This window comes from Aotus nancymaae, unplaced genomic scaffold (genome assembly GCF_030222135.1).
Source record: "Aotus nancymaae isolate 86718 unplaced genomic scaffold, 86718_ANA_hifiasm-v0.15.2.pri h1tg000049l, whole genome shotgun sequence".
Taxonomy (NCBI): domain Eukaryota; kingdom Metazoa; phylum Chordata; class Mammalia; order Primates; family Aotidae; genus Aotus; species Aotus nancymaae.
In genome coordinates this window covers 1,723,595-1,748,835 of record NW_026988463.1, presented here as the reverse complement: position 1 = coordinate 1,748,835, position 25,241 = coordinate 1,723,595, and the positions used below count along the sequence as shown (strand labels likewise).

At 47.5% G+C, this 25,241-nt stretch overlaps 1 protein-coding gene and 1 non-coding gene across 3 annotated transcripts; one reads left to right on the top strand and one right to left on the bottom strand.

Annotated features, from left to right (window-relative positions):
• Positions 1-25,241, bottom strand: JPT2 (Jupiter microtubule associated homolog 2). 2 transcript variants are annotated; one of them, XM_012441956.2, is made up of 6 exons: positions 25,170-25,241; positions 16,980-17,128; positions 9,829-9,971; positions 4,043-4,091; positions 2,382-2,618; positions 1-492 (listed from the first exon to the last, which is right to left on the bottom strand). In XM_012441956.2, exons 1-5 carry the CDS (start codon positions 25,211-25,213, stop codon positions 2,431-2,433), a joined length of 573 nt encoding a protein of 190 aa, XP_012297379.1. In that variant the 5' UTR covers positions 25,214-25,241; the 3' UTR covers positions 1-492; positions 2,382-2,430. The 2 variants fall into 2 exon arrangements, with proteins under 2 accessions (XP_012297379.1, XP_012297378.1); XM_012441955.2 differs by having other exon boundaries at positions 1-2,618.
• LOC135269207 (U6 spliceosomal RNA) lies at positions 18,913-19,019 on the top strand. The gene has a single exon (XR_010337498.1). It is a non-coding gene; the product is annotated as a U6 spliceosomal RNA (small nuclear RNA).

Sequence of the window (25,241 nt, the reverse complement as noted above, 5' to 3'; positions counted from 1 at the left end):
TGAGCATGTGACTACTAAGTTTAATTCAACGGTTACACCCAATTCTGCCTTGGAGAAATAACAAAATGCTCCTATGAAAATGACATTGTGACGCGAGTACAGGCTTTCTGTTTCGATGCAGCTCTAGAAAAATGTTGGCACCAAATGCACTTAAGAAAAGTGTTAAGGCTTAATACCAATACAGAGGCCAGTCATTTCTCAGTGCAGCTTCCTGGGTGAGAAGAGGATGCTAGGTTTTTCAATCTTCCAAATACAGGCAGTCCCCAACGTACAGAGCACCTCCCAAATGCAGACAGCCAGATAGCAGGCTTGCATGTGCAGGAACTCCTCTAGCACTGTGAAGCCAGCCCCACGGCCTCGCAGAGGGAAAGAAGACAGAGCAGGTGCAAGGAGAGTAAGGTGAGGGGCTCCTTCACAGCTGCCCGGGGTCTTTTGCTGTAGTTCATGTTTTCCTCATTCCCATCTCTGGTTTTTCCCATCATCCAGAAGTCCCTGCCAGGGGCAGAAATAAAGAGCTTTTCCTCTCACCTAGTGGACAGCAGGGGCTGGGAGAGTCACAGGTCCCAGCAGTGTAACGTCCTATTTCTTCCTGGCAATGTGATTTGCAATTCGTAAATCATTTTATTCAATAAAAAAAGTTATAAATGTTAGTTCATTTCCAGCATTAAACTGTTTCAAGTGATATAAGCGACTTTGAAGCAGAAACCATTTGAAGTATGTGTAGAGTCACACAGAGTCACAAAGTCACAAGACTTTGTTTCTTGGCTCCAAAGTCTACAGGCAATCAAAAGGGGAAAAGTGTCTTTGGTTGACACAGCCTTGTGCAGACCCTCAATGTGCCAGGTGTGGGAAGGGGAGCTCGGCAGGCAGGCGGCTCCTGCAGGCACTTAAGCAGTGAGGCAGCGTGAGCCTGACTGAACACAGCTGCTGCTTTTCTAAAGTTAAACAATAATGATGTTTGTAGCACCAAGCATTAGCTTTGTAGGCATTCAGAGCAAAGCTGCCATCACCCAGACATTCTCCTGTAAACAGATGCCCACCCAAGGGAAGCATCAGAACTGAGCCTGCAGCCCTTTACGGGGATGGGGAGGGGCTTCTGTCTGACGAGGAAAGCGACACTACCTTTGCCATCCCATTAGCTGGGCTACTGAAGCTCAGAGAATTGGACAGGTGTGACTTCGCTACTCAACTCCTCCATCTCCTGGCCTAAGGTCTCTAGTCTCTTCTGGAAGCTTGTTCGTGAGTTAAATCCAGAGGTTCTATAAAGCTTTGCGGAGGGTGGCCTACACAGCTATTCTTCCTCTTTGGTGTACCTGAACAACTGACTTTTTTCTGGAAAGGTGTCAGAAACAGACCAGAGTCAACAGTCATTTATGTAAAGCTGGTATTTAAAAGTAGCTTTTTAGTATTAAAGAATCCAAACCTAAGAACACAAGGTTCCCAAGCATCTCTTCTTTCCACCAACCAATTCAGGAATAAAGGAAGACACAGGAAGAACTGAAATAAGCCACTTACTCAGATATAACTGAATAGATTATTAAAATCCCGCAGAGGTCAGTGGGTCTCATTTATGGGAAGAACTATGGCTGGCGAAAGGAACTGTCTACCTCACTGGGGAAGAACAAAACACCTAGACTTAAGGCTGATGGGAGGAAAAAAGGAAGAATTCACAAGCAAAACTGACATGTAATGGATCAAGAGCAGCCCTGTGTGAAAGACAGGAAGATTCCAACATGAGATCAGATCAGGTCGAGGTTTCAGATGGCAGGAACTGGGCACTTCAGAGGGTCAGGACACCAGAAAAAAACAAACAAACAAACAAAAAAAAAAAACCTTCCATAAAGTAGAAGACAGAGAACAACTTTTTGGTTGTTTGAAAGCTACCAACGAAAAGCAATCAAGATATTTCAAGAAAAGGCTGCAGAAGGATACACTGGGGGTTAAATGAAATGGGGACGCTGGATTTAGCAGCCGTGAGCTCTGGAATGGAAGCTGTTCTGCTGAGGGGTCAATGTAGTGTTAGTGTTTCTGCTTACGCCTCCTCCATCCCACAGCAGAGGCAGACAGGTTGTTGTGGTTTCTCTCAGTCATTCCTAGACATCCAATCAGCTGATGGACTGTTCATCCAAGGACCATGGCCCTGCCCCACCTCCCCACCCTCACCCCACCTTACAGTTCCTCTCATATCTGGACTACACATGAGCGATGGCCAAGAGAGCCCCATTTCATCCCCACAGAGGCATCTCGCAGCAGTCCGGAAGGCACGGGTCTCCAAGCAGCTCTCATGATGGCCAGGGAGACGCTGAGCAGCCAGGCTCACACATGACTAACCCTCTTCCCACCCCGCTCAATTGGGCTAAAGGAAACGAAAATATTGCTACCCTATCTCTTTAGTTTCCGGTCTGGCTCCTGGTGGAGCGGTGGCTTCTCTTAGTAGAAGGAGATGCTGGATTTGCCCCCCGGTGGGTTCAAGACCTTGTTGTGAGAGCGAGGCCGCGGCCCCAGCCGGGGTTCATGGCTGTCGACTACAGGCGTGGGCTCCTGCTCCTTGACGAGGCCTGCTTCTCTGGCGCTGCCTTTCTCACCCGGCTCTGGTCCGGCTGGGATGCTCGTCGCAGCTGTGGGACACAAAGTTAACACACCATCCCATAAGAGGAACCCGTGACCCTGACAGGCAGGCTTCGGGGAAAAAAGTGTCACAGAGCAACGTGCAAGAAATTCATGCTGTAACTGGGAAAGAGAAGACAATACAGACAGGCTTCATCTGGTACCAAACAACTCATGCATTTAGCAGATGCAGTACTGAAATGGGCACAGCCGGGCATGGTGGCTCACGCCTGTAATCACAGCACTTTGGGAGGCCAAGGCGGGCGGATCACAAGGCCAGGAGATGGAGACCATCCTGGCCAACATGGTGAAACCCCATCTCTACCAAAAATACAAAAAACTAGCTGGGCGTGGTGGTGCGCACCTGCAGTCCCAGCTACTCGGGAGGCTGAGGCGGGAGAATTGTTTGAACCTGGGAGGTGGAGGTTGCAGTGAGCTGAGACTGCGCCACTGCACTCCAGCCTGGGGACAGAGCAAGACTCTATCTCAAAGAAAAAACAAAAAAACCAAAACCAAAAACCCAAAAAATTAGCTGGGTGTGCAGCACGTGCCTGTAATCCCAGGTACTCAAGAGGCTGAGGCAGGAAAATGGCTTGAACCCAGAAGGCGGAAGTTGCAGTGAGCCGAGATGGCACCACTGCACTCCAGCATGGCGAAAAGAGCAAGACTACATCTCAAAAAAAAAAAAGAAATGTGCATAAAGTTAGGTCTTGCTACTATAAATACTCCTTGATTTTTCCCTAAGTGAATTGTTGATATTGCTTGTTAGACCACTCCATTTCTTCCATCACAAGTATGAAAAACAAGCTCCCTGAGAGTGACCCTGAGGAGAAGTGTGAATGTGTCCTAGCTGAGAGTCAAGCAAGGCAAAGGCAGGCCCTGTCGTTGTTACCCTGGGCTTTTCCAAGGTGAATCAACTCCCTCAAATCTTGTGTCACTAGTTAAGGGAAATGAAGACCCAAAGGCAGCGACCGATGCCCGTGGTCAGGCTCAAGAGCCTCAGGAAGAGTTGAAGTCTGCCGCTCAGCCTGAGCAGTGGCTCACTCCCAAGGTGACCCACCGTGGAGATACCTGCCCCCCATCCCCTGCCCCTCCCCTGTGCCGCTCTCTTCTCAATTAGTTCTGCCAGCTCGACCGTCGGTCACGAGTTCACTGAAGGTTTGGGGTCCCTGCCCTTCACTACACAGATCAGCTTCTGGGAGACCACCCCATGGCCCTGGGCCTAGGCTGATGAGCACGACAACAAAGTCCCAGCGTTTCACCCTAGCCTTCTTCAAATGCTGAATCCTCTCGAAGTGGACACACCCTAGCCTGTTTTAATCAGCTGGCTCAGAAGTGCAGAGAAAGACTCCCTTTCATTCTCAGGGGACACACCAACAACTCTTCCAGAAAGAATGACGCCACTCAAGAGAAGGGTCAGAAAGCAAAAGCTCACCTTTAAGATCCGATTTGGGTTCTTCTCCTTCATATAAGAAAACATGGTCCTGCAACAAGGCAAACCACCAAGTCAGGACTCACTCAGAAAACTCTGACCCTCATTCAAACGGACAACGAAAACCAGGGCACATACCCTTATAACTTACAAAATGTTTGTGCATCTGACCTCAATCCCCCCACAGCCCTCTACAGATTATTTTCAAACAAATCTGGTATTTCATTTATCCCTACATATTTCAAGACATAGCTCTTAAAAACATCCTTTAAAAAATATCAGTAACATCCTCAAAACTGCAAATAGTAATGATTCCTTAAATATCAAAGTCAATTTTTTTTTTTTTAAATTTGAGACTGAGTCTTGTTCTGTCACCCAGGCTGGAGTGCAGTGGCACGATCTCAGCTCACTGCAGCCTCTGCCTCCTGGGCTGAAGCGATCCTCACACCTCAGCCTGCCAAGTAGTGGGGACTACAAGTGTGAGCCACCACACCTGACTCATTTTTGTATTTTTTGTAGAGACAGGGTTTTGCCACGTTGCCCAGCTGGTCTCAGATTCCTGGGCTCAAGTCATCTGCCCGCCTTAGTTCCTGGGCTCAAGTGATCTGCCCACCTTAGCCTCCCAAAAGGCTGGGATTACAGGTGTGAGCCACTGCGCCCAGTCTCAAAGTCCGATTTTTAAATAGTAGCATAATATTTTCAGGGTTCATCCATGCTATAGTGTGTGTAAATGCTTCAGTCCTTTCTATGGCTGAGTAATATTCCACTGTATGGACAGACCACTTGTTTACCCATTCATCTGCTGATGGACAGCTGGGTTGTTTCTGTGCTTGGGCTTCTGTGAATAATCCTCTTATGAAAATAGGTGTGCAATGATCTAGTGTTTGACTCCTTGTTTTCAAATCTTTTGAGTACGTACTTAAGAGTGGAATTGTTCAGTCATGTGGTGATCCTATCTGACTGAGGAACTGGCGGAGTGTCCACAGCCACTGCAGCTTTTTACATTCCCACTAGCCAGGGCAGAGGTTCCAGTTTCTCCGCACCCTCACCAACTCTTCTTTCCTATTTCTGTATCACACCATCTGAGCAGGCATGAAGTGGCATCTCACAGGTTGCTGATGTGCATTTCCCCAATGATTAATGACACTGTGGCTCTTTTCAGGTGGATCTAGGGTGCTTGTATGCTTGTATCTTTTCTTTTTCTTTTTTTTTTGAGATAGAGTTTCGCTCTTGTTACCCAGGCTGGAGTGCAATGGCGCGATCTCGGCTCACCGCAACCTCCGCCTCCTGGGTTCAAGCAATTCTCCTGCCTCAGCCTCCCGAGTAGCTGGGACTACAGGCTGCGCCACCATGCCCAGCTAATTTTTGTATTTTTAGTAGAGACAGGGTTTCACCTTGTTGACCAAGATGGTCTTGATCTCTTGACCTCATGATCCACCCGCCTCGGCCTCCCAAAGTGCTGGGATTACAGGCGTGACCCACCGCGCCCGGCCACTTGTATCTTTTCTTTGGAGAAATATATATTCAAGTCTACTGCCATTTCTGAATTGGGTTATTTTGTTGTTGGGTTGTAGCCATTCTTTATATATTCTTGATAGTAACCCCTTATCAGACATATGATTTGTAAATATTTTTTCTCATTCTGTGGGTTGTCTTTTCACTTTTTTTGTTATTGTTGTTATTGTTGTTTAGAGACAGAGTCTCATTCTGTTGCCAGGCTGGAGTGCAGTGGCACGATTGATCTTGGCTCACTGCAACCTTAGTCTCCCAGGTTCAAGCAATTCTTCTGCCTCAGCCTTCGGAGTAGCTGGGATTACAGGCACACACCATGACACCTGGCTAGTTTTTGTATTTTTAGTAGAGATGGGTTTCTCCATGTTGGCCAGGCTGTTCTCAAACTCCTGACCTCAGATGATCTACTCACCTTAGCCTCCCAAAGTGCTGAGACTATAGGTGTCAACTACCACGCCCGGCATGTTTTCACTCTTGATAGTGTCCTTTGATGCAGAGAAGTTTTTAACTTTAATAAAGACCTATTTATTTATTTATTTATTCGGACAGTTTCACTTTGCTGCCCATGCCAGAGGTGCAGTGGTGTCATCTTTGCGCACGGCAACCTCTGCCTCCTGGGCTCAAGTGATCCTCCCATCTCAGCCTCCCAAATAGCTGGGACCACAGGTGTAGGCCACCGTGCTCAGTTAATTTTTTTGTATTTTTGTGGAGAAGGAGTTTTGTCACATTGCCCAGGCTGATCTCAAAATCCTAGGCTCAAGCGATCTGCCTGCTTCAGCCTTCCAAAGTGCTGGGGTTGTAGGTGTGAGCTACCGTGCCCAGGCTTTTTATAATTTTTTTGAGACAGGGTCTCATTCCATCAGCCAGGCTGGAGAGCAAATGGCAAAATCACTGCTGACAGCAGCCTTGAACACCTGGGCTCAAGCAATCCTCCCACCTCAGCCTCCCAGGTAGCTAGGATCACAGGTGCATGCCACCACACCTAGCTACTTTTTAAAAACTTTTTTAAGAGATGAAGTTTCCCTATGTTGCCCAGACTGGTCTGGAACTCCTGAGCTCAAGTGATTTTCCCACTTTGGCCTTCCAAAGTACCGGGATTACAGGTGTGAGCCACCATGCGTGGCCCAAATTACTGATTTTATTTTTGTTGCTTCTGTTTTTGGTGTCGTATCTAAACCTCCACTGCCAATCCAAGGTCATGAAGATTTGTCCCTATATTTTCTTCTAAGAATTTTATAGTTTTTGCCCTTAACTTTAGGTCTTTAATCCATTTTGAGTTCATTCTTATGTATGGTGTAAGGCAGAGTAAGCCTTTATGTTTCTGCGTGTGCATATGCAATTTTCCCAACGCCATGTGCTGAAATGACTGTTCTTTCCCCCATAAGCGGTCATGGCACCCTTGTGAAAAACATTCATCTACCTAAGGGGTTTATATGGAAGGGTTATTTAGTTCTCAGCTCGACTTCACTGGTCAGTATGTCTGTCTTCATGCTGGTGCCATGCTGTTTGGATTACCGTTGCTTTGTAGTACGATTTGAAAGCAGGAATTATGAGCCTCAAACATCTTTTTCAATTACTATTATTTTTGGATACTTGGGGCTCCCATGAAATTCCATAAGAATTATAGGACTTTTTTTTCTCCACTTCAGAATAAAACACCATTAGGACTCTCACAGGGCTACATTTTTGTCTCTCTTTAATCCCCAGGACCTCCCTCTACTGCTAATCATGTCGTTCCTATATAAGGCATTGTTCTGAGTGCAGCTCTGTGGTGTTAATATGTAGGTTGGTCTGATTTGAGCTTCACTTTTTTGACGAGACAGCGTCAATGGTGACCCATGGTGGATTTCCATTCCCAGGCCCAGAACTGTTGGTTCTTTCTCTTTTGTGATGTTAATAGGCAATGATGAACATTTTCCAGATTCACAATTTCCGTACAGGTCTGTAAAACAGCGATATTTTAATTCCTTTATTCCTTCTTCACTTACAGACTGGAGCACTTTTATAAAAGTGGACTTTCTTTCAACAGCTGCTATCCTAACACATACTTTGTGCAGAAAATGCTGGCTGAATGCCCATTCTGTCCTCAATCAAATGGGCCCATCTCTGGCCCACGGCTCCTCTTCACCTTGGTCCCCGAGTCCTCCGACACCATCCCAGCAGACTGTAAGGGCTTCCTTGTTTTCTGGCATTACAAGATAGTCTAGGCTTATTCTGTACATTCACTGACCCTGACCTGGAATTAGTCATTTCTCTAGTGATGCTATAAATGCCCAATGGTCCTAGACCAAAAGAACTTTATTTAAAAAAACAAAAGAAAGCTCTATTCTGTTTCCCCTCGTTCTACGACCAGCTGTACTGATGGCCTACAGTCCTCCACCCAATCCACGTTCACTGGAATGTGTGAATCTCAGCAGGAAGGAACTTGCTCATGTTCGGCTATTTCGAGTGCTTCACGTACTGAACTGCTGACTTTTAGGCCATTTCTGGTCTGGCTAAAATTCAGCTTGTAGTAAAGCCTCCAAAGATACTTCCCTAAGAGATAATCTCTTGAAAATAACTCAGACAGCATGACCGGGCACAGTGGCTCACGCCTGTAATACCAGCACTTTGGGAGGCCAAGGCGGGTGGATCACTTGAGGTTACGAGTTTGAGACCAGCCTGGCCAACCCGGTGAAATCCCATCTCTACTAAAAATACAAAATTAGTGGGGCGTGGTTGCGCACACCTGTCATCCCAGCTACTCAGGAGGCTGAGGCATAAGAATCGCTTGAACCTGGGAGACAGAAGCTGCGATAGTTGAGACTGTACCACTGCACTCCAGCCTTGGTGACAGAGTGAGACTCTGTCTCAAAAAGAGAACAAACAACGACAACAAAAAACACCTCAGCAGAATTTAGCGGTCCCATGAGACTCTAAACTGGAAGGAGATGTCGCTGCAGAGATGCCAGCACAGGAGAGATGCAGGGCAATCCCAAGGCTGGCCGCGGTCGACGCTCGCATCGTCCATGTTCTCTCCTTCTCTCCCTCCATCTCAGTTCTGCAATGGGCTACCTTCCAGCATATAAACCAATACAAGTGCAGCAGTTTCCTAGGTGTAAGTAACTCCAGAAATGGTTAAGAATTTTAAGAATTTTCTGCTTTAGGGAACTAGACCATATCTTTTTTTGCTTGTTTTTTTGAGACAGAGTCTTGCTTTCTCGCCCAGGCTGAAGTGCAATGGTGCAATCTCAGCTCACTGTAACCTCTGCCTCTGGGTTGAAGCAATTCTCCTGCCTCAGCCTCCTGAGTAGCTGGGATTACAGGCACGCGCCACCATGCCTGGCTAATTTTTTGTATTTTTAGTAGAGATGGGGTTTCACCAAGTTGCCCAGGCTGTTTGCAAACTCCTGAGCTCAGGCAGTCTGCCTGCCTTGGCCTCCCAAAGTGCTGGGATTACAGGCGTGAGCCACTGTGCCCAGCCTAGACCATATCTTTTTTACCACAAAAAAGGTAGAAAACTGAGTAGATGAGAAAATATTGCGAATCGTGTTAGTAATAAATCCTGACCTTTATTACTGATGAATAGTGGTTGCAGTAAAGCCTAGAAATGCTCTGCCACTACTCAAACACATGCCCAAGCTAGAGCAGCTGGTGCAAGCTCTGGTCCTCAGGGAAGCCAAGACTGGCCGTAGCAACCTCCACCGCAGCCCAGGGAGAGTGCAGATCTAGTCAAGCCTTGCTAAGTCCATGCCTGAGGTCGCACTGCTCAGGCACTCCTCTCCTTTCCAGGCCACCTGTCTTATTCTACTGGTGCCACTACTGAGTCAGAGGTGTCAACTACGCTTTAGTCAAGCCCTGACAATCTGCACAGGTAACCAGTCCAGGACTTCATCTGTGTGGGAAAAAGCCCATCGAAAAAGAACTGTCACTTTTCCTTTCCCAGATGCAACTGGAAGAGTGGAAGATGGACGAGGGCCAGCTCCTGTGCTGCATGCTCCATTCCCCCTCTTCTCCCGACTCTGCAGCGCTGCAGTCAGGAGCACACAGCCCGTCTGAAGTGGGCGCCTGTCACCAGCACAGGAAGAGCTTCCTCCCTACTTCAGTCGGCCCAAGGCTGGACTATTTCCTGGGTGACTCAGGGGAGTTTCCAAACTCGATGACTAATGCTTGCATCCAGGATAATCAACGTCATTCACTGTGATTCTCCCTAAAAACATGTCTTGGAGCTTTTTTGAAAGAGTCCTTGGCTTACCTGCTCTGTTCTGTCATGTCTGCTATCTGAATGTAGTCCATACCTTGGGTTTGTTTGGGTGTGCCAAGCGTGAAGTGGCAGTGACCGGGGACCCAAAAATGTCACTGGTCTTCCCTCCAGGTGGGTTCAGGTGCTGTCGAGTCTGCACAGGAGTTGATTCGTCAAAGATACCGCTTCCTTTACCCCCTGCAGAAATAATAACAGAACACTGAGCAACCAGATGTCCACTGGACCCCACCCCACACCTGCAGCGCTTTAGAGACGTCCTCTCATTGTAACCCCCAGTGCAGCCCTGAGCTCCAGGGCAACAGGGTAGGATGCTCAGACCTAAATCCCTGAGGAGCTAGTCAAAACCACTGCTGTATCAGGGGCCTGCTTGTAGCCCTCATGTCTAGAAGTGAGCTGATCTAGGCTGGCCTCTAGAGGTGAGATGGCATCAAGCTGCACATTTTCCCTCTAGAATTTCCTTAACCCTGGACATTTCATGCTTTCCACCTGAACTGTCTTCTCACGAAACCCATGAACAGTTCTTCAGTAGATTAAATGAAAACAACTGTATGTTTAAGTCACACAGTTTTCAATTTAATAACATACGTGCAATCCTGAACATATTTGTTAGTCATTCTTCTGACCTCATTCTGGCCAGCACTTCCAGCAACAACTAGATATGTCAGCAAATGAGAGACAGGTAACATCTTTGTTGCCAACTACAAGTGAGTTGGTAAGCCGTAATAACAACGTGCATCTAAGATGTAACTTCCTAGTAGCAGATGACTAAGGGCTAGATGTTCAGCAAAATGCCTGGGCCTAACTTTCAACAGAAAGATGGCTGCCCTGCGGGACCAACTGATCATCTCTTCACTCAGCAAACATCAAGCACCTGCTTTCCACAAAGTGCCATGATAAATGGAGGATGGTGACATTAAAATCACGGCCCTGGTGCACCAAGAATTTATAATCTATGAGGAAAGACGATGCATGCCACTAACTTGCTGTGTGATCGTACGAAAGTTACTTGGCCCTTCTGTGCCCCACAGTCCTCATTTGTAGAATGGGGATAATACAAGGACTCCCTCACAGGACTGTAAGAGAGCTCAGTGAGTTACTGTACCTCATATGTCAAATGCTTAGAACAGTGCCTGGGATGGAAGTAATAAATGCTAACTATATTTTCTATATAATGATAAAGAGATACCTGTACATACTGTCCAGTGAAAAAACAATGGTGCAAACAATTCATATAGCCTGCAATGTTTTCATGTAAAAGGGGGGTGTTCTCACTTGCTTTTACCTGAAGAAAAGCGGCTACCTACAGGGGATACGTACATGTGCGCAAGAGCTAGGATCGAGGAAAGGCAGGGACTCAAGACTGCTTAACACATTCTTCTTTGATCTTCTGCATTTTCTGTTTTCAAATAACTGCATTTTGTAAATTGATTTATTGAACTTAAAGTGAGTTTATCTGTGTGTCATGCCTGAGAACAGCCCACTTGGAAGCATCAACTCCAAAGGAATGGGGTCAGTGCTCTAAAGTGGGGACGTTAGGGTTTCATTTATATAGGCAGAGACAGAGCAGCTTTCAGCAGGACTACAACTTTTTTCACACAAAGCTGGTATATAGTAACAGCAATTTGATTGGTTACAGGAAATAATTATTTTCAACAATTACTTCCTGGTGTTCATAATCCACAGTGCTCCACAGAAGGTCATCAGCACCACAGAAACAACCAAATGAAGAGCCGTGTGCGCTGGCGTGGAGATGAGGCTCAGCTGGGGGTGTGTGCGCCTGCTAGTCTTCAGAGCCTCCTGAGAGCCCCACTGCTGGGGCGGGACCTAAAGCAAGGTGGCCGTCTGGGACACCAGTTCTAGAGTCACGGCGTGCAGCGACAAGGAGGACTGTAACGGAGTAGAGCAAGTGGGTGCTTGGGTGGGAGCAGAACACCTGGGGATATGCAGGCCTCGTACTGCAGAAAAATGTGTTTTCTTTCGTTTTCTTTCTCTCTCTCTCTCTCCCCTCCCTCCCTTTCTCCTCTCTCATCTTCCTTCCTTCTCTCGTACTTTCCTTCCTTTCTCTCCCTTCCTTCCTTTCTCCTCTCATCTTTCTCTTTCCTTTCTCTCTCTCATCTTCCCTTCCCTCCCTCCCTTCCCCTCTCCTTCCTTCCCTTTCCTTTCTCTCCTCTCATCTTCCTTCCTCCTTTCTCTATCTTCCCTCCCTTCCCCTTCCACTCTTTCCTTCCTTCCTCTCTCCTCTTCCTTCCTTCCTCTCTCCTCTTCCTTCCTTCTCTCTCTTCCTCCCTCCCTTCCTCTCTCCTCTCTCATCTTCCTTGCTTCCCTTTCTTTCTGTCTCTCTTCACTTCCCTTTCCCTTCCCTCCCTTGCCCTCTCCTTCCTCCCTCCCTCCCTTCCTTCCTTCCTTTCTCGCTCCTCTCTCTCATCTTTCTTTTCTCTCTCTCTCATCTTCCCCTCCCCTTCCCCTTCTCTCTCCCTCCCTTCCTCCCTTCCTTCCTTCTTCCTTCCTAGTACAGTGGCACGATCTTGGCTCACTGCAACCTCCGCCTCTGAGGCTCCAGCGATTCTCCTCTCTGCCTCCGAGTAGCTGGGACTGCAGTTGCCTGCCACCATACCCAGCTAATTTCTGTATTGTTAATACAAAATATTTTTTGTATTCACAATGTTGGTCAGGATGGTCTCCATCGCCTGACCTCATGATCCACCTGCGTCGGCCTCCTAAAGTGCTGGAATTACAGGGGTGGGCCACTGCACCCGGCCATGTGTACATTTTTCATATGACTTCAGAGTGATTATAAACCTTCTGAACCTCAGCCATGGACCTCCCAGGGACCCACAGTCCCCAAGCTTGAAACCCTTGGCCAGGGAAACCAGCACAGCACAGTGGTGAGGGTGCCTGTGGCCAGACTGCCTGCGTCAGAGTCTGCTCAGCTGCTCATTAACTGTGAGACCCTGGACAAGTTACGCCAACCTTCTTTCATCTCCATTTCTTAGTTTTAAAAAGGTAATATAAACAGTCCAGGTGTGCTGACTCACACCTGTAGTCTTAGCACTGTGGGAGGCCAAGGTGGGAGTTCAAGGAGTTCTAGACTAGCCTGGAAAACAAGTGAGACCTTGTTTCTACAAAAATATTTTAAAATCAGCCTGTGGTCCCACTACTCAGGGGGCTGAGCTGGGAGGATTCCCTGAGCTCAGAAGTTGGAAATTGTGAGCTGTGATCACGCCACTGCACTCCAGGCTGGGTGACAGATTGAGATCCTGTCTCAAAAATCCAACAAAACATAAAAGGTAATAAATGATAATACCTACCTAGGGTCGCTGGTGAGGCAAAATGAGTTAACGCAGGTAAAGTGTTTAGCACAGTTCTGGCCTGCTGAGTAAGCCTTCGGCAATGCCAGGGCTGTGTCAGCAAGCATGTCAGGACCACGGCCGGAGAGAAGTGCTGTGTGCAAACCCCAGCCCCCACTGCAGTGCTTCTGGCTGGCCTACAACAGCTTATTATTATTATTATTTTTTAATGTGAATCCAGCTTTTTAAAATAGAAAAGTAACTCAATTTGAAGTTTTTGGCCAAAGATACCACTCACTTTAAAAAAATACTTAAAGGGTGAAATATAACACAGAAAAGTCTGTGAGACGTTAACTATCACAAATAACTACAAGGCAGACACCAGGCAACCACTGTCTAGTTCATAGAAAACAGTGCTGTTCCCAGAAACTCCTGTGTGCCTCCCCTCTCACCCATGGTTACCAAACTCCTGAATTTTCTGGAAACCACAAACATTTTTACCATGTATGTGTAAACCTAAACAATGAACCTCTGCTTCTGACCTTCATAACTAGGTAGTCATACTGTATATGTCTATTCCCATTTTATATGAAAACTAAATTCAGCTTTGAAGCAAAAAAAAAAAGCCTAAATTCACTCCTAATTGAAGATAAATTCAAGTTATGTTTTTTCCTCCTGCTAGATTTGATTTCCAAGGGCTCTGTATCATTTCGTTTTTTAAAATTTTATTTATTTCTTCATTCATTCATTTGAGAGGTGGGGTCTTGCTATGTTGCCCAGGCCAGTTTTGAACTCCTGGGCTGAGGCAGTCCTCTCACCTCGGCATCCCAAAATGCTAGGATTACATGTGTGAACCACCAGACCTGGCCTACAAGATTGTTTTTGTTTTGAGAGGGAATCTCACTCTGTCACCCAGGATGGAGTGCAATGGCACGATCTTGGCTCACTGCAACCTCCGCCTCCCAGGTTCAAGCAATTCTTCTGTCTCAGCCTCCCAACTAGCTGGAATTACATGCACACGCCAGCACATCTGGCTAATTTTTGTATTTTTAGTAGAGACGGGGTTTCACCATATTGGTCAGGCTGGTCTCCTGACCTTGTGATCCACCCACCTTGGCCCTAAAAGTGCTGGGCTTACAGGTGTGAGCCACTGCACCCGGCCAAGGTTTGTTTTTAAAAGCAAAACTAAAAGATAAATACTGCTGGCACCAGTAAGTGCATATACAAGATGGGTAAACACCGGGCAATGCCTTGAAAAACTAGTTGGAAACATCTATCCATATTTTAAAACTCATATACCATCTGATCCAGCAATTTCATTTTGAGAAATTTATCCCAGCGGATACATTCAGGAGGTCAGTTTAAGGCATGGAATCTGGAGTCAGAAAAACCCCGATTCAAAGGCTAGCTCTGCCACTAACTAGCAGGGGATTTTTGCATGCCAGTGACCTTTTCCAAGCCTCAGTTTCCTCCTCTGTGAAAGGAGCAATGCCATCTACTCCTCGGGTTATAGCGAAGACCAAACGAAAAATACACATGCAAAGCACTCAGCACAGCCCCTGGTAAATATTAACAATTCACAGACATTGGTCATCATTGCTAGAAGAGGGAAAACAATCCATCAAAGATCTAAAGCAGGCAACTAACAAATAACACAGAGACTACTGAAGATCAAATGAAACAGTGACTGGGAATCGATAAGCATTCGATGGCTATGATGTGGTCAGTTACACACACTCTTGGCCTCTGCATACTTTACTCAATCAGGCCCTGCAACTAGAGGGCTGCGGGGCTGAGTCTGTGTGACTAAATGTAGAAGGAGCGCAGGACTCCAGATCTTGTCCCTTTCAGGCTTCCCTTGATAATACACCATAAACTGTTTTCTTTTTTTTTTTTTTTGAGACAGAGTCTCGCACTGTCACCCAAGCTGGAGTGCAGTGGTGTGATCTTGGCTCACTGCAATCTCCACCTCCTGGGTTCAAGCAATTCTCCTGCCTCAGCCTCCCGAGTAGCTGGGACTACAGGCATGTGTCACCACACCCAGCTAATTTCTTTGTATTTTTAGTAGAGACAGGGTTTCACCATGTTGGCCAGGATGGTCTCCATCTCCTGACCTCGTGATCTGCCTGCCTTGGCCTCCCAAAGTGTTGGGATTACAGGCGTGAGCAATCGCGCCTGGCCCCATTAACTGTTTTCAAAGAGTACTTGGAGGGACAGAGAAACTCCAAACAACTGTGAGAAGGACCATGAGAAGCAGGAAACTGGCATGGGGAGCCATGATGGCTGGCACCACACACTGTGACAGGGAGCAGAGGCTGGCTCACCAGCTGCAAGGGGCCGGGCTCCCCACTGGGCATCAGACTGTGGGACGGGCAAGGTGGTACCACCTGCCTTCCAGGGAGCGCTCTAGGGACAGCTCTGCTGAGCAGGGGTTGAGTAAGCAGACTCACACACCTGGAAGCACCTCAGATTTGATTCTCTGTCTTGCGTGCCATGTATTATTCTGCCATCCTTGCTACAGAGGACATGCAGGAGTCCCTGGCCCTAAGCTCATCAACTGGAAACAATGAGAATATGAGTCACTCAATAAGAAACACTCACTTCTCTTTTCTTTCTTTTTTTTTTGAGATGGAGGTTCACTCTTGTTGCCCAGGCTGGAGTACAATGACGTGATCTTGGCTCACCGCAACCTCAGGTGATGTGCCTACCTCAGCCTCCCAGTGTGCTGGGATTACAGGCATGAGCCACCGTGCCCGGCTAAAACACTTCCTTAACTACATCCAGAAAAGCAACCAAACAGACCAAGAAAAAAGCAGCAAACCTAGCTTCCGCTGGGCGCAGGGGTACGTGTCTGTAATCTCAGCAATTTGAGAGGCCGAGGTGGGCAGATGGCTTGAGCCCGGGAGTTTGAGACCAGCGTAGGCAACATGGTTAAACCCTGTCTCCACAAAAAAAAAAAAAAAAAAAAAAAAAGATAAGTGTGTTGGCATATGTCTGTAATCCCAGCTACTCAGAAGGCTGAGAAAAAAGGATCACATGAGCCTGGGAAGTCAAGGCTGCAGTGAGTCATGATGGTGCCACTGCACTCCAGCCTGGGTGACAAAGTGAGACCCTGTGTCAAAACAAACAAAAGACAAAAGAAAAAACTAACTTCTGGATCTACTGCTCTTTTTCTTCTACATTTGGTCAAGAAATATTGGTACCCCCAAAACCGGGTGAGGTAGGGAGTGGATCTGGCTCTGCTTCATGACCTGCCTGACACACTGACACCTGAGCATGGCCTCTCAAACCTTCTAAGGATGGAAGACACCACGCTTTCCCCTCCTGCACAGACAGGGCAAAGCTACTCAGGTAACCTCCACCGTGTGGTTATTCAACTGGACAGTCTCTTGGCCAAGAGAAACCTTTTTCAAAGAGTCCCTCCCACTGTAAACACTAGGAAGTCAGGTAAATACTGAAGAACCACGTAGATTTGTGCTAGATCAATTCTTCCTTGTGCAGAGTTTCAATGCCACTGATGATCTGATTAAAAACACTCTCCCTCCCTAAGAGAAACGTTTGAATCCACAATAATTTGCACGTAATTTCAGGAATCTCAAGGGGGTCCGTGGAACAACTGGGAGCAGCTCCCTGGCCGGAACCAGAAGACTCCATCTACCTTTGTATCCTCAATGCCTGTATTCAACCAAAGTCTCCTGAATAAATGGAGAATTCAAGACCGTTCAAGCCACCTCCAAGACAAAGTACCACTAAGAACGTTTTCATTTTGGAAGAACTCTGATGACAAGTGATTACCTGAATCAGAAAATATGGGAAAGGATCAGTATAAAGAAACAGAAAATATTTTCAAACAAGAGTAGGTAGAGCCGAAGGATTAGGAACTTCCGCAGGCCCATACCTGGGGGATTTGTCCTCTTGGGTACGTTCTTTGGTTCTTCCGTTGGTCCAAAAATATTAGATGCCATCCTATTAGGCCTGCTGGAAGGAGCAGCTTCTTCTGGACTTCCAAAAAGATTGCTCGATTCTCCTCCTGGGGGCTTCATGGCCCTACAAGCACAGAGTACATGCTGATTACTGATGAATGACCTGGAAGCTTGCCACTGTGCAAGGATTTTGGCACAATTAGACAGGGTAAAAGTATTTATTTATTTTTTTTTTTGAGACACGGTCTCATTCTGTCACCCAGGCTGGAATACACTGACATTATCTTGGCTCACTGCAACCTCTGCCTCCTGGGCTCAAGTGATCCTCCCACCTCTGCCTCCTGAGTAGCTGGGATTACAGGTGCCCACCACCACCACCACACCCTTCTCTAATTGTTTGTATTTTTGGTAGAGACGGGGTTTTGCTATGTTGCCCAGGTTGGTCTCAAACTCCTTAAGCTCAAGTGATCCGCCCACCTTGGCCTCCCAAAGTGCTGTGATTACAGTATCAACTATCACACCCAGCAAAATATTTTCTTAACATCTAGTAAGAAATCACACACCATCATTATTCAATATTGGTATGAATAGTTTACAGATGCCAGACTTCTTTTACTGCTCTTAAGGTTCCCTTAAAAGTATTCTTTTTGTATCTTGGCTATGCCAGAAATCTCTAGAAACCTCTATATTTGAAATTATTCCTATGACCTCTCACAAGTAAAATTAAAGGTTCCCTAAGAGGCAAATTAAGCCACATTCAGTAGAGTTTAATACTAATTTTAATTGGCATACAGCAGTGTTTAATACTGTAAACACATTCAGGTATTTAATGCTGTAGCTTACATTTGTTAAGTGCTTACTATATGCCAGATACTATTCTAAGCACTTTACAAGCAAATTACATTCACTTAATCCCACAACAACTCTATAGGCAAGGATTATTTGCACAGATGATACATCTGAGATAAAGAGAAATGAAGTAAACTTGTCAAAAGCTGCATAAAAGTAGTAAAGCCAAGATTTCAAACCCAGACAGCACCTGTAATCCCACCACTGTGGGAGGCTGAGGCAGGCCAATCACCCGAGGTCAGGAGTTCAAGACCAGCCTGTGCAACACACGGTGAAACCCCATCTCTACTAAAAATACCAAAATTAGCCAGTCATGGTGGCACACATCTGTAATCCCAGGTACGTGGGAGGCTGAGGTTGCAGTGAGCCAAGATTGCACCACTGCACTTCAGCCTGCATAAAGATGCGCTCTGGGTAGCACAGCAACATTCCCACCTAAAAAAAACCAAAACACAAAACAAAAAACCCAGGACGCCTGTATCCAGAACCTGGACCATGTTCTACTGCCTCTCTTAAGGAATGAGGAGGCATCCACCATTTACCCCTAGGACATGCTTGACCCAAAGGGCTAGACCTGTGCACTTCAGTATGGGGCCCCTGGCCACGTGACCACTGAACACACAGACAAGGCTGGTGTGGACTGAGATGCACCGTCAACCCAACCACATATCAGATCTTGCAGGCTCAGCAGAAGTAAAGGCAAAACACCTCTTTGCATTTTTGCCCCAAGTTTCCACACACCATTGAAATCACGTCTTTCTGCAGATCACATGTTTAAGCCATAATTTGTATATACCAGGTTGAGTAAATCTATTAAAATTAATTTCTCTTATTACTTAAAAAATGTGAATACTAGAAAATTTTAAGTTCTACCTGTGGCCCATATCTCTACCAGATGGTGGTGGCTGAGACCAGAGGAAGTGCCACCACCATCAATCCAGTGAGTCCTGGGAGTACACACTGGGCTGGCCACCCCTGATCCTGAAGCCTGGTGGAACGAGGGAAAGACCAAAGAACACACCTACTAGCCCCACGGTTCATTTCAGATCAGCCTGTATGGTGTTTGCTTCAGCAGCACACACACTAAAGTTGGAATGAATCCGAGAAGATTAGCACGGCCCCTGTGTATGGAAGATGCGCAAATTCGTGAAGACTTCCACGTATATTTTGTAAAGATCAACGTGTATGGAATAAATGGCACCTCTAAAATACACTGGCATTCTACCAGTATTGGTTTTAATTAAACACCTGTGAGGAACGCAGTGTTCTCACTGCTCACACACACATAACAAGACACTGAAGTCCTGCGATTTGGGAAACTGTCATTTACTATTCAAAGTTTTAAACTAGACACTTCAGAAGTAGAGCAGAACCTTGAATCACTTTTTTTTTTTTTTGAGATGGAGTTTTGCTCTTGTCGCCCAGGCCAGAGTGCAATGGCGTGATCTCAGCTGACTACAACCTCTGCCTACTGGGTACTCCTGCCTCAGCCTCCCAAGTAGCTGGAATTACAGGTACCCGCCACCAAGCCCGGCTAATTTTTTTATTTTTATTTTTTGAGACAGAGTCTTGCTCTTGTTGCCCAGGCTGGAGTGCGATAATGAGATCTCAGCTCACCACAACCTCTGCCTCCCAGATTCAAGCGATTCTCCTGCCTCAGCCTTCCAAGTAGCTGGGATTACAGGCAGGCACTACTATGCCCAGCTAATTTTGTATTTTTAGCAGAGATGGGGTTTCTCCATATTGGTCAGGCTGGTCTCAAACTCCTGACCTCAGGTGATCCACCTGCCTTGGCCTTTCTAAGTGCTGGGAATACAGGCATGAGCCACCACGCCAGACCGAGAAAAATTATTTTTAAAAAATAACCAATAACCAACCTTAAATTAGAAAGAGCTGTCCAGGAGCAGTAGCTGGCACCTGTAATCCCAGCACTTTGGGAGGCTGAGGTGGGAGGATTGCTTGAGCCCAGGAGTTTGAGACCAGCCTGACCAATATGGAGAAACTCCATCTCTACTAAAAATACAGAAAAATTAGCTGGGCGTGGTGGTGCACACCTGTAATCCTAGCTATGGGGAGACCTCATCTCTACAAAAAATACAAAAATTAGCTGGGTATGGTGGCATGCGCCTGTAGTCCCAGCTACTTAGGAAGCTGAGGCTGGAGGATGGCTTGAGCTTACGAGGTCAAAGCTGCAGCGAACCATGATTGCATTACTATACACCAGCCTGGGCGAAAAAGTAAGACCTTATTTCAGCAAAAAGAGGCTTAACAAGATTTTAGGTGAGGTGCTTTGATAGTGGCCATGATAAGGCCACCTGACTTCCATATCCATTTATGAATCATGCAGCCCTGGTAAATCTTCATGCTTTTTTTTTTTTTTTTGAGACTGAGTCTCCCTCTTGTTACCCAGGTCAGAGTACAATGGTGTAATCTCAGCTGACTGCAACCTCCACCTCCTAGATTCAAGCGATTCTCCTGTCTCAGCCTCCCAAGTAGCTGGGATTACAGGTGCCTGCCACCATCCCCTGCTAATTCTTGTATTTTTAGTACAGATAGGATTTCACCATGTTGGCCAGGGTGGTCTCGAACTCCTGACCTTAGGTGATTCTCCCACCTCGGCCTCCCAAAGTGCTGGGATTATAGGCCTGAGCCACCACCTCCGGCCTATTTTATTTTTTTGAGACAGAGTCTTGCTCTGTCACCAGGCTGCAGTACAATGACATGATCTCAGCTCACTGCAACCTCCACCTCCTAGGTTCAAGCAATTCTCCCACCTTTGGCTCCTGAGTAGCTGGGATTACAGGTGCATGTCACCATGCCTAGCTATTTTTTGTATTTTTGGTACAGATGGGGTTTCACTATGTTGGCCAGACTAGTCTCGAACTCCTGAAGTCAAGTGATCCACCTGCCTCGGCTTCCCAAAGAGCTGGGATAACAGGTGTGAACCACTGTGTCCCGCCAATTCTGCATGATGTTTCTTAGCTAGTGCAGCAGGTCTAAACACGCGCAGGTCTCTACAGTCACCTCTTTGGAAATAAGAGATGAAGGTCTGCAATCTTTAGAACTGAACTCAATTTAACATCAAGCATCAGGTGAGTTGAGCATGAGCTAAAATTTCTTTGACTGACTTATTTCAAACATGGCTCATCTCTCAAGCCCTCAAGGTGCTACAAACAGTCAGATCCGATTCCAGGTAGAGTCACCTTGACTGCAAGCTCTCTAGGATTCTTTCCCTACCCTACACACCCTACATTCCCAGTCTCCTCTCCTCTGCCTTTCACCCTGGCTTCAGTTCAATTAGCTGACCACCTATCACTGGCAATCCTTCCCCAGACCCTGCAGACAGATGAAAGAGCAAGTCCTCGCCCCAGAGGAGCTTCACGTTTCAACGGGAAAGCTAGAGCTACGCACAGGTGGTCTCAGTGTCTGTGTGAGAGATGTGACAGACACTGAGTACCACTGGGACTCCAAAATTTGGAAGAGGCGAAACCCAAACTGAGTCTGTGGCTCCACGTGGAAAGGTACCACTGGGGGCAGGATGTGAGCCGCAGTTACTTGAAATGACCAGCGTTACTTTGGGGTGATGGAAATACAATATTTAATATTGTTCTGTGTGGTTTTCTGAATTTTATTTGAAAACAAGCAAAAGAAAAAAAAAAGTGGTGCCAAATAATGTTTTAGCAGATATTGTGGCGCATACAGGCCCAGAACCCAGGCAAGGGGCTGCGGTCATCTCCGTCAGAGGCAGCAGGTCCTACAGCAGGTTTCACACAGACAGCAAGGCTGCCTCACAGGGGTCTCGGATGAATGGAACTCAGAGTTCAATAGACCTTTCACTAAAGACAGAGCCTGACAACAATGGTGCAGTGTGGCCTTCTGTAGGATACAGGCACGCTTACCACTATGACACTAGTAGGGGGAGGGGAACGCTAGGGCTCAGACATTTGGGGACAAATTCACAATGTTGGTGGGGGTGCTTCCCAGTTATTTTTTCCTTTTGTGGTAGCCCTTCAAAATATTTCAGTGAAGATATTCAAAACACACAAGAGAAGTGCACAGAAGAAAAACCTCACACAGCTGGAATGGACAGCAGCCCTGGAGAGGCAGGGAAAACCCGTGTGGCCCTCCTGGGGGGTCCCCATGCTCCTGACCCTCTCTAACACTTCGTCCCTGAGTTTCAGAAAGGATTAGGGGACTGGTCAGGCTTGGAGAGAAGCAGTGAGAAGTAAACTTGGATTAAATTCCCTACAAATATAAACATTACAGCTTAAAGGAAGATCTCACGTTAATCATGGCTAAAGCATAATGCTTCTGCAAAATCCCTTTAACACAAGATAATCCCTCGGCAAGAAAACAAGAGATGTAAGTTCTTAAGAGAGGAAAACCTGGCTGGGTAATCTTACAGCCACCACTTGATTCTCCTCACAGCAAAACAAACTGGCTCTTAAAAGGCACCTGCCCTGCGACTCAACCACCATCAGATGAGCGGCAAATGTGCAGCTTCTAGTGGACCTCAAGCAGAAGCTTCCAATGACACTTCATCACCCAGTTCAGACCAGTTCTTCACCATCCTAAAAGGAAGACTTTCTCCTTTTCCTAACAACCTGTCCAGAAACAAATCCCCCAAAGTAGTTTGGAATCTGACTTCAGCATACACCTCTGCGGCTAACTTCTGGAGCACGGAAGTTAACATAAAATCATTGGTGTTGGCCAGGTGCGGCAGCTCACACCAGTAATCCCAGTACTTTGGGAGGCCGAGGCAGGCGGATCAGTAGGTCAAGAGATGGAGACCATCCTGGCCAACAAGGTGAAACCCCATCTCTACTAAAAATACAAAAATTAGCTGGGCGTGGTGGCGTGCGCCTGTAGTCCCAGCTACTCGGGAAGCTGAGGCAGGAGAATCGCTTGAACCCGGGAGGCGGAGGTTGAAGTGAGCTGAGATGGTGCCACTGCACTCCAGCCTGGGTGACAGAGTAAGACTCTGTCTAGACAACAACAACAAACAAACAAAAAAAGAAAATATTGGTGTTGCTCAGGGTGTTTATAAACACCACCATTTAACGAGCAGCCAGTGCGAGGCGGCACAGACAAAAAGGAAAGGTATTGAACACACACAACTGGGACAGGGCTGGGGATGCAGCCCTCACGCTGCTGCTGACGTAGGTGGGGCAGAAGTCTGGCCATCAGGAACCAGAAACCAGATTCGCTCTCATCACTCCAGTTTCAACTCCAGGTCCCACTTCAGGGGAGACCTAGGTGTGAGGAATAATCACTGTTCCATGAATTAAGGGCTAATTATATGGCTAGGAGTATCAGTGAATCCTGACCTAACCCCCCTAAATCTAATATTTTTCTTTTTCTGAGATGGAGTCATGCTCCATCATCCAGGCTGGAGTGTAGTGGCGCAATCTCAGCTCACTGCAACTTCTGCATCCAGGTTCAAGTGACTCTCCTGCTTCAGCCTCCCCAAGTAGCTGGGACTGCAGGCTCACGCCACCATGCGTGGCTAATTTTTCTATTTTTAGTAGAGATGGGGTTTCATCACGTTAACCAGGCTGGTCTCGAACTCCTGACCTCAGGTGATCCACCCCACTTGACCTCCCAAAGTGCTAGGATTACAGAAGTGAGCCACCGTACCCGACCAATTTAAAGGGTTTTTAGCAAGTTGGAGTAATTCTTTTCTTTAGAATTTAGTTGATATAATATTTGTCTTAACAGTGATGGCACACACATTCTCTTCTGCTTCTCCAGTGAGGCTGTGCCACAGAGCGTATGGGAAGCAGAAAAGCTCCTTTTTAATGTTGCCTTTCTTATTAAAGAGTAAGTGTGCTAATAGCTTTGTTAAGCCCTCTCCTGTGTAGCTGTTAGACACGCCACGCTTACAGGCACGCAGTAGATTCTATGTCCTTGTACTTTAACCAGGGTATCTGTGCTGGACGTGCTCACAGGCCTGTCCCAGCTCTCCATTGCTTTTAACCGTTTAGAAAAGTTTTAAGTTGTTAGCCAATTTCGAGTTTTAGTTTAGATTGTGAGGTCTGACTCCAGCCAATGGAGATCAGACACAGCAGAAAGGACGAACCCAAATACGTGAGGGATAAATGTGTGTGTTTTCTTTTGTTCGCTGTACTCTCGTGGCAAGATGGCTAGTGAGGGTACCACCTTTCCTGCAGTCCAGGAAGTAAAAATTGCGTTGCTGAAGGATCCTTTGTCCCAGTGCTGATTTTTCTTTGTGGCATCGAGCAACTATTTCAACAGAGGGGCTCATCAGACAGAAAACCTCAGGCATCAGAAGATCCAAACTTCACAACACAAGCTCACTGCTCAAGTGGCATGAAAGACCTTGTCAGCTCTGTCACTCTAATCTATTTGAGTCCCAATACCCAAAGAGTGCTTTACAAGTTCAAAAACACAAGAAAAGTGTGCTAAGCATCCCTGGCCATTAAACCTGAGTCACGGGATCTTCGTTCCAATCCACTTCTTCCTACAGCAAAGCCCAGGAGCGCCATCGACCTCCCCAGACTGTTCAAGATCGAAGGAGATAACTGGCTCTACCCGAGACGGCCTGGCATTTTCCAAAGCAGGAAGTGCTACTAGTAGAAGCGCGGGCACGGGCAGGGCACACGGCTACACACGCAGGAGGGACACGGGCAGAGCACACGGCCACACACGCAGCAGGGACACGGGCAGGGCACACGGTCACACGCAGCAGGGACACGGGCAGGGCACACGGCCACACACGCAGGAGGGACACGGGCAGGGCACACGGCCACACACGCAGGAGGGACACGGGCAGGGGACACAGACACGTCACAGCCACACACACACACGAGAGGGACACGGATACAACCCACAAACAGCGCCGCACACCCCTTAGGGACACACCCCCCCGAACACGGACACGCACCCCACAAACAGAATGGGCCGCACCCACGGGCACACCCCTCCCCCGGGCAACCGCCCCCAAGAATCCCCCTACGCACCCACGGAACGCGGGCGCCCAGACGCGCGGGAGCGCAGCCCGCCCTCCACACAGCTTTGTTCCCAGAACCCGGGAGCCCTTCCCCGCCCTCGGCCTCGGTCACGGGACGCTCTCCACAGCCCGGGCTTCGGCGAGCCGCCCCCTCGGGCTCCGGGCCTCAGTCGGTCGGCGGGGCAGCGAGGAGTGGCGGCCCCAGGGTCCTCTGTGAGGTTTCCCTACCGCCCCCCCAAACCCCACGAGGCTCGCGGACGCCCAGGGCCCACCCGTCCCTGCCACCTGGCCGCGCTCCCTGCTCCCCGCCCCCCTCCTCCCGCCTTCCGTGTCCCCCGCGCCACACCTGGAGCCGGCGCGGCCGCCCTCGCTTTCCGGGCCCTGGAACATGTCGCCCGCCACCACCCTCAGCTCGCCG

Excerpts from the sequence above, each read along its gene's own strand:
- JPT2 (XM_012441955.2), bottom strand. The coding sequence starts at position 25,213 with ATGTTCCAGGGCCCGGAAAGCGAGGGCGGCCGCGCCGGCTCCAG. Across the intron at positions 17,129-25,169 it reads GGCGGCCGCGCCGGCTCCAG|GGCCATGAAGCCCCCAGGAG; the intron begins GTGTGGCGCGGG and ends CTGTGCTTGTAG. Across the intron at positions 4,092-9,828 it reads CACACCCAAACAAACCCAAG|GACCATGTTTTCTTATATGA; the intron begins GTATGGACTACA and ends GCCTTGTTGCAG.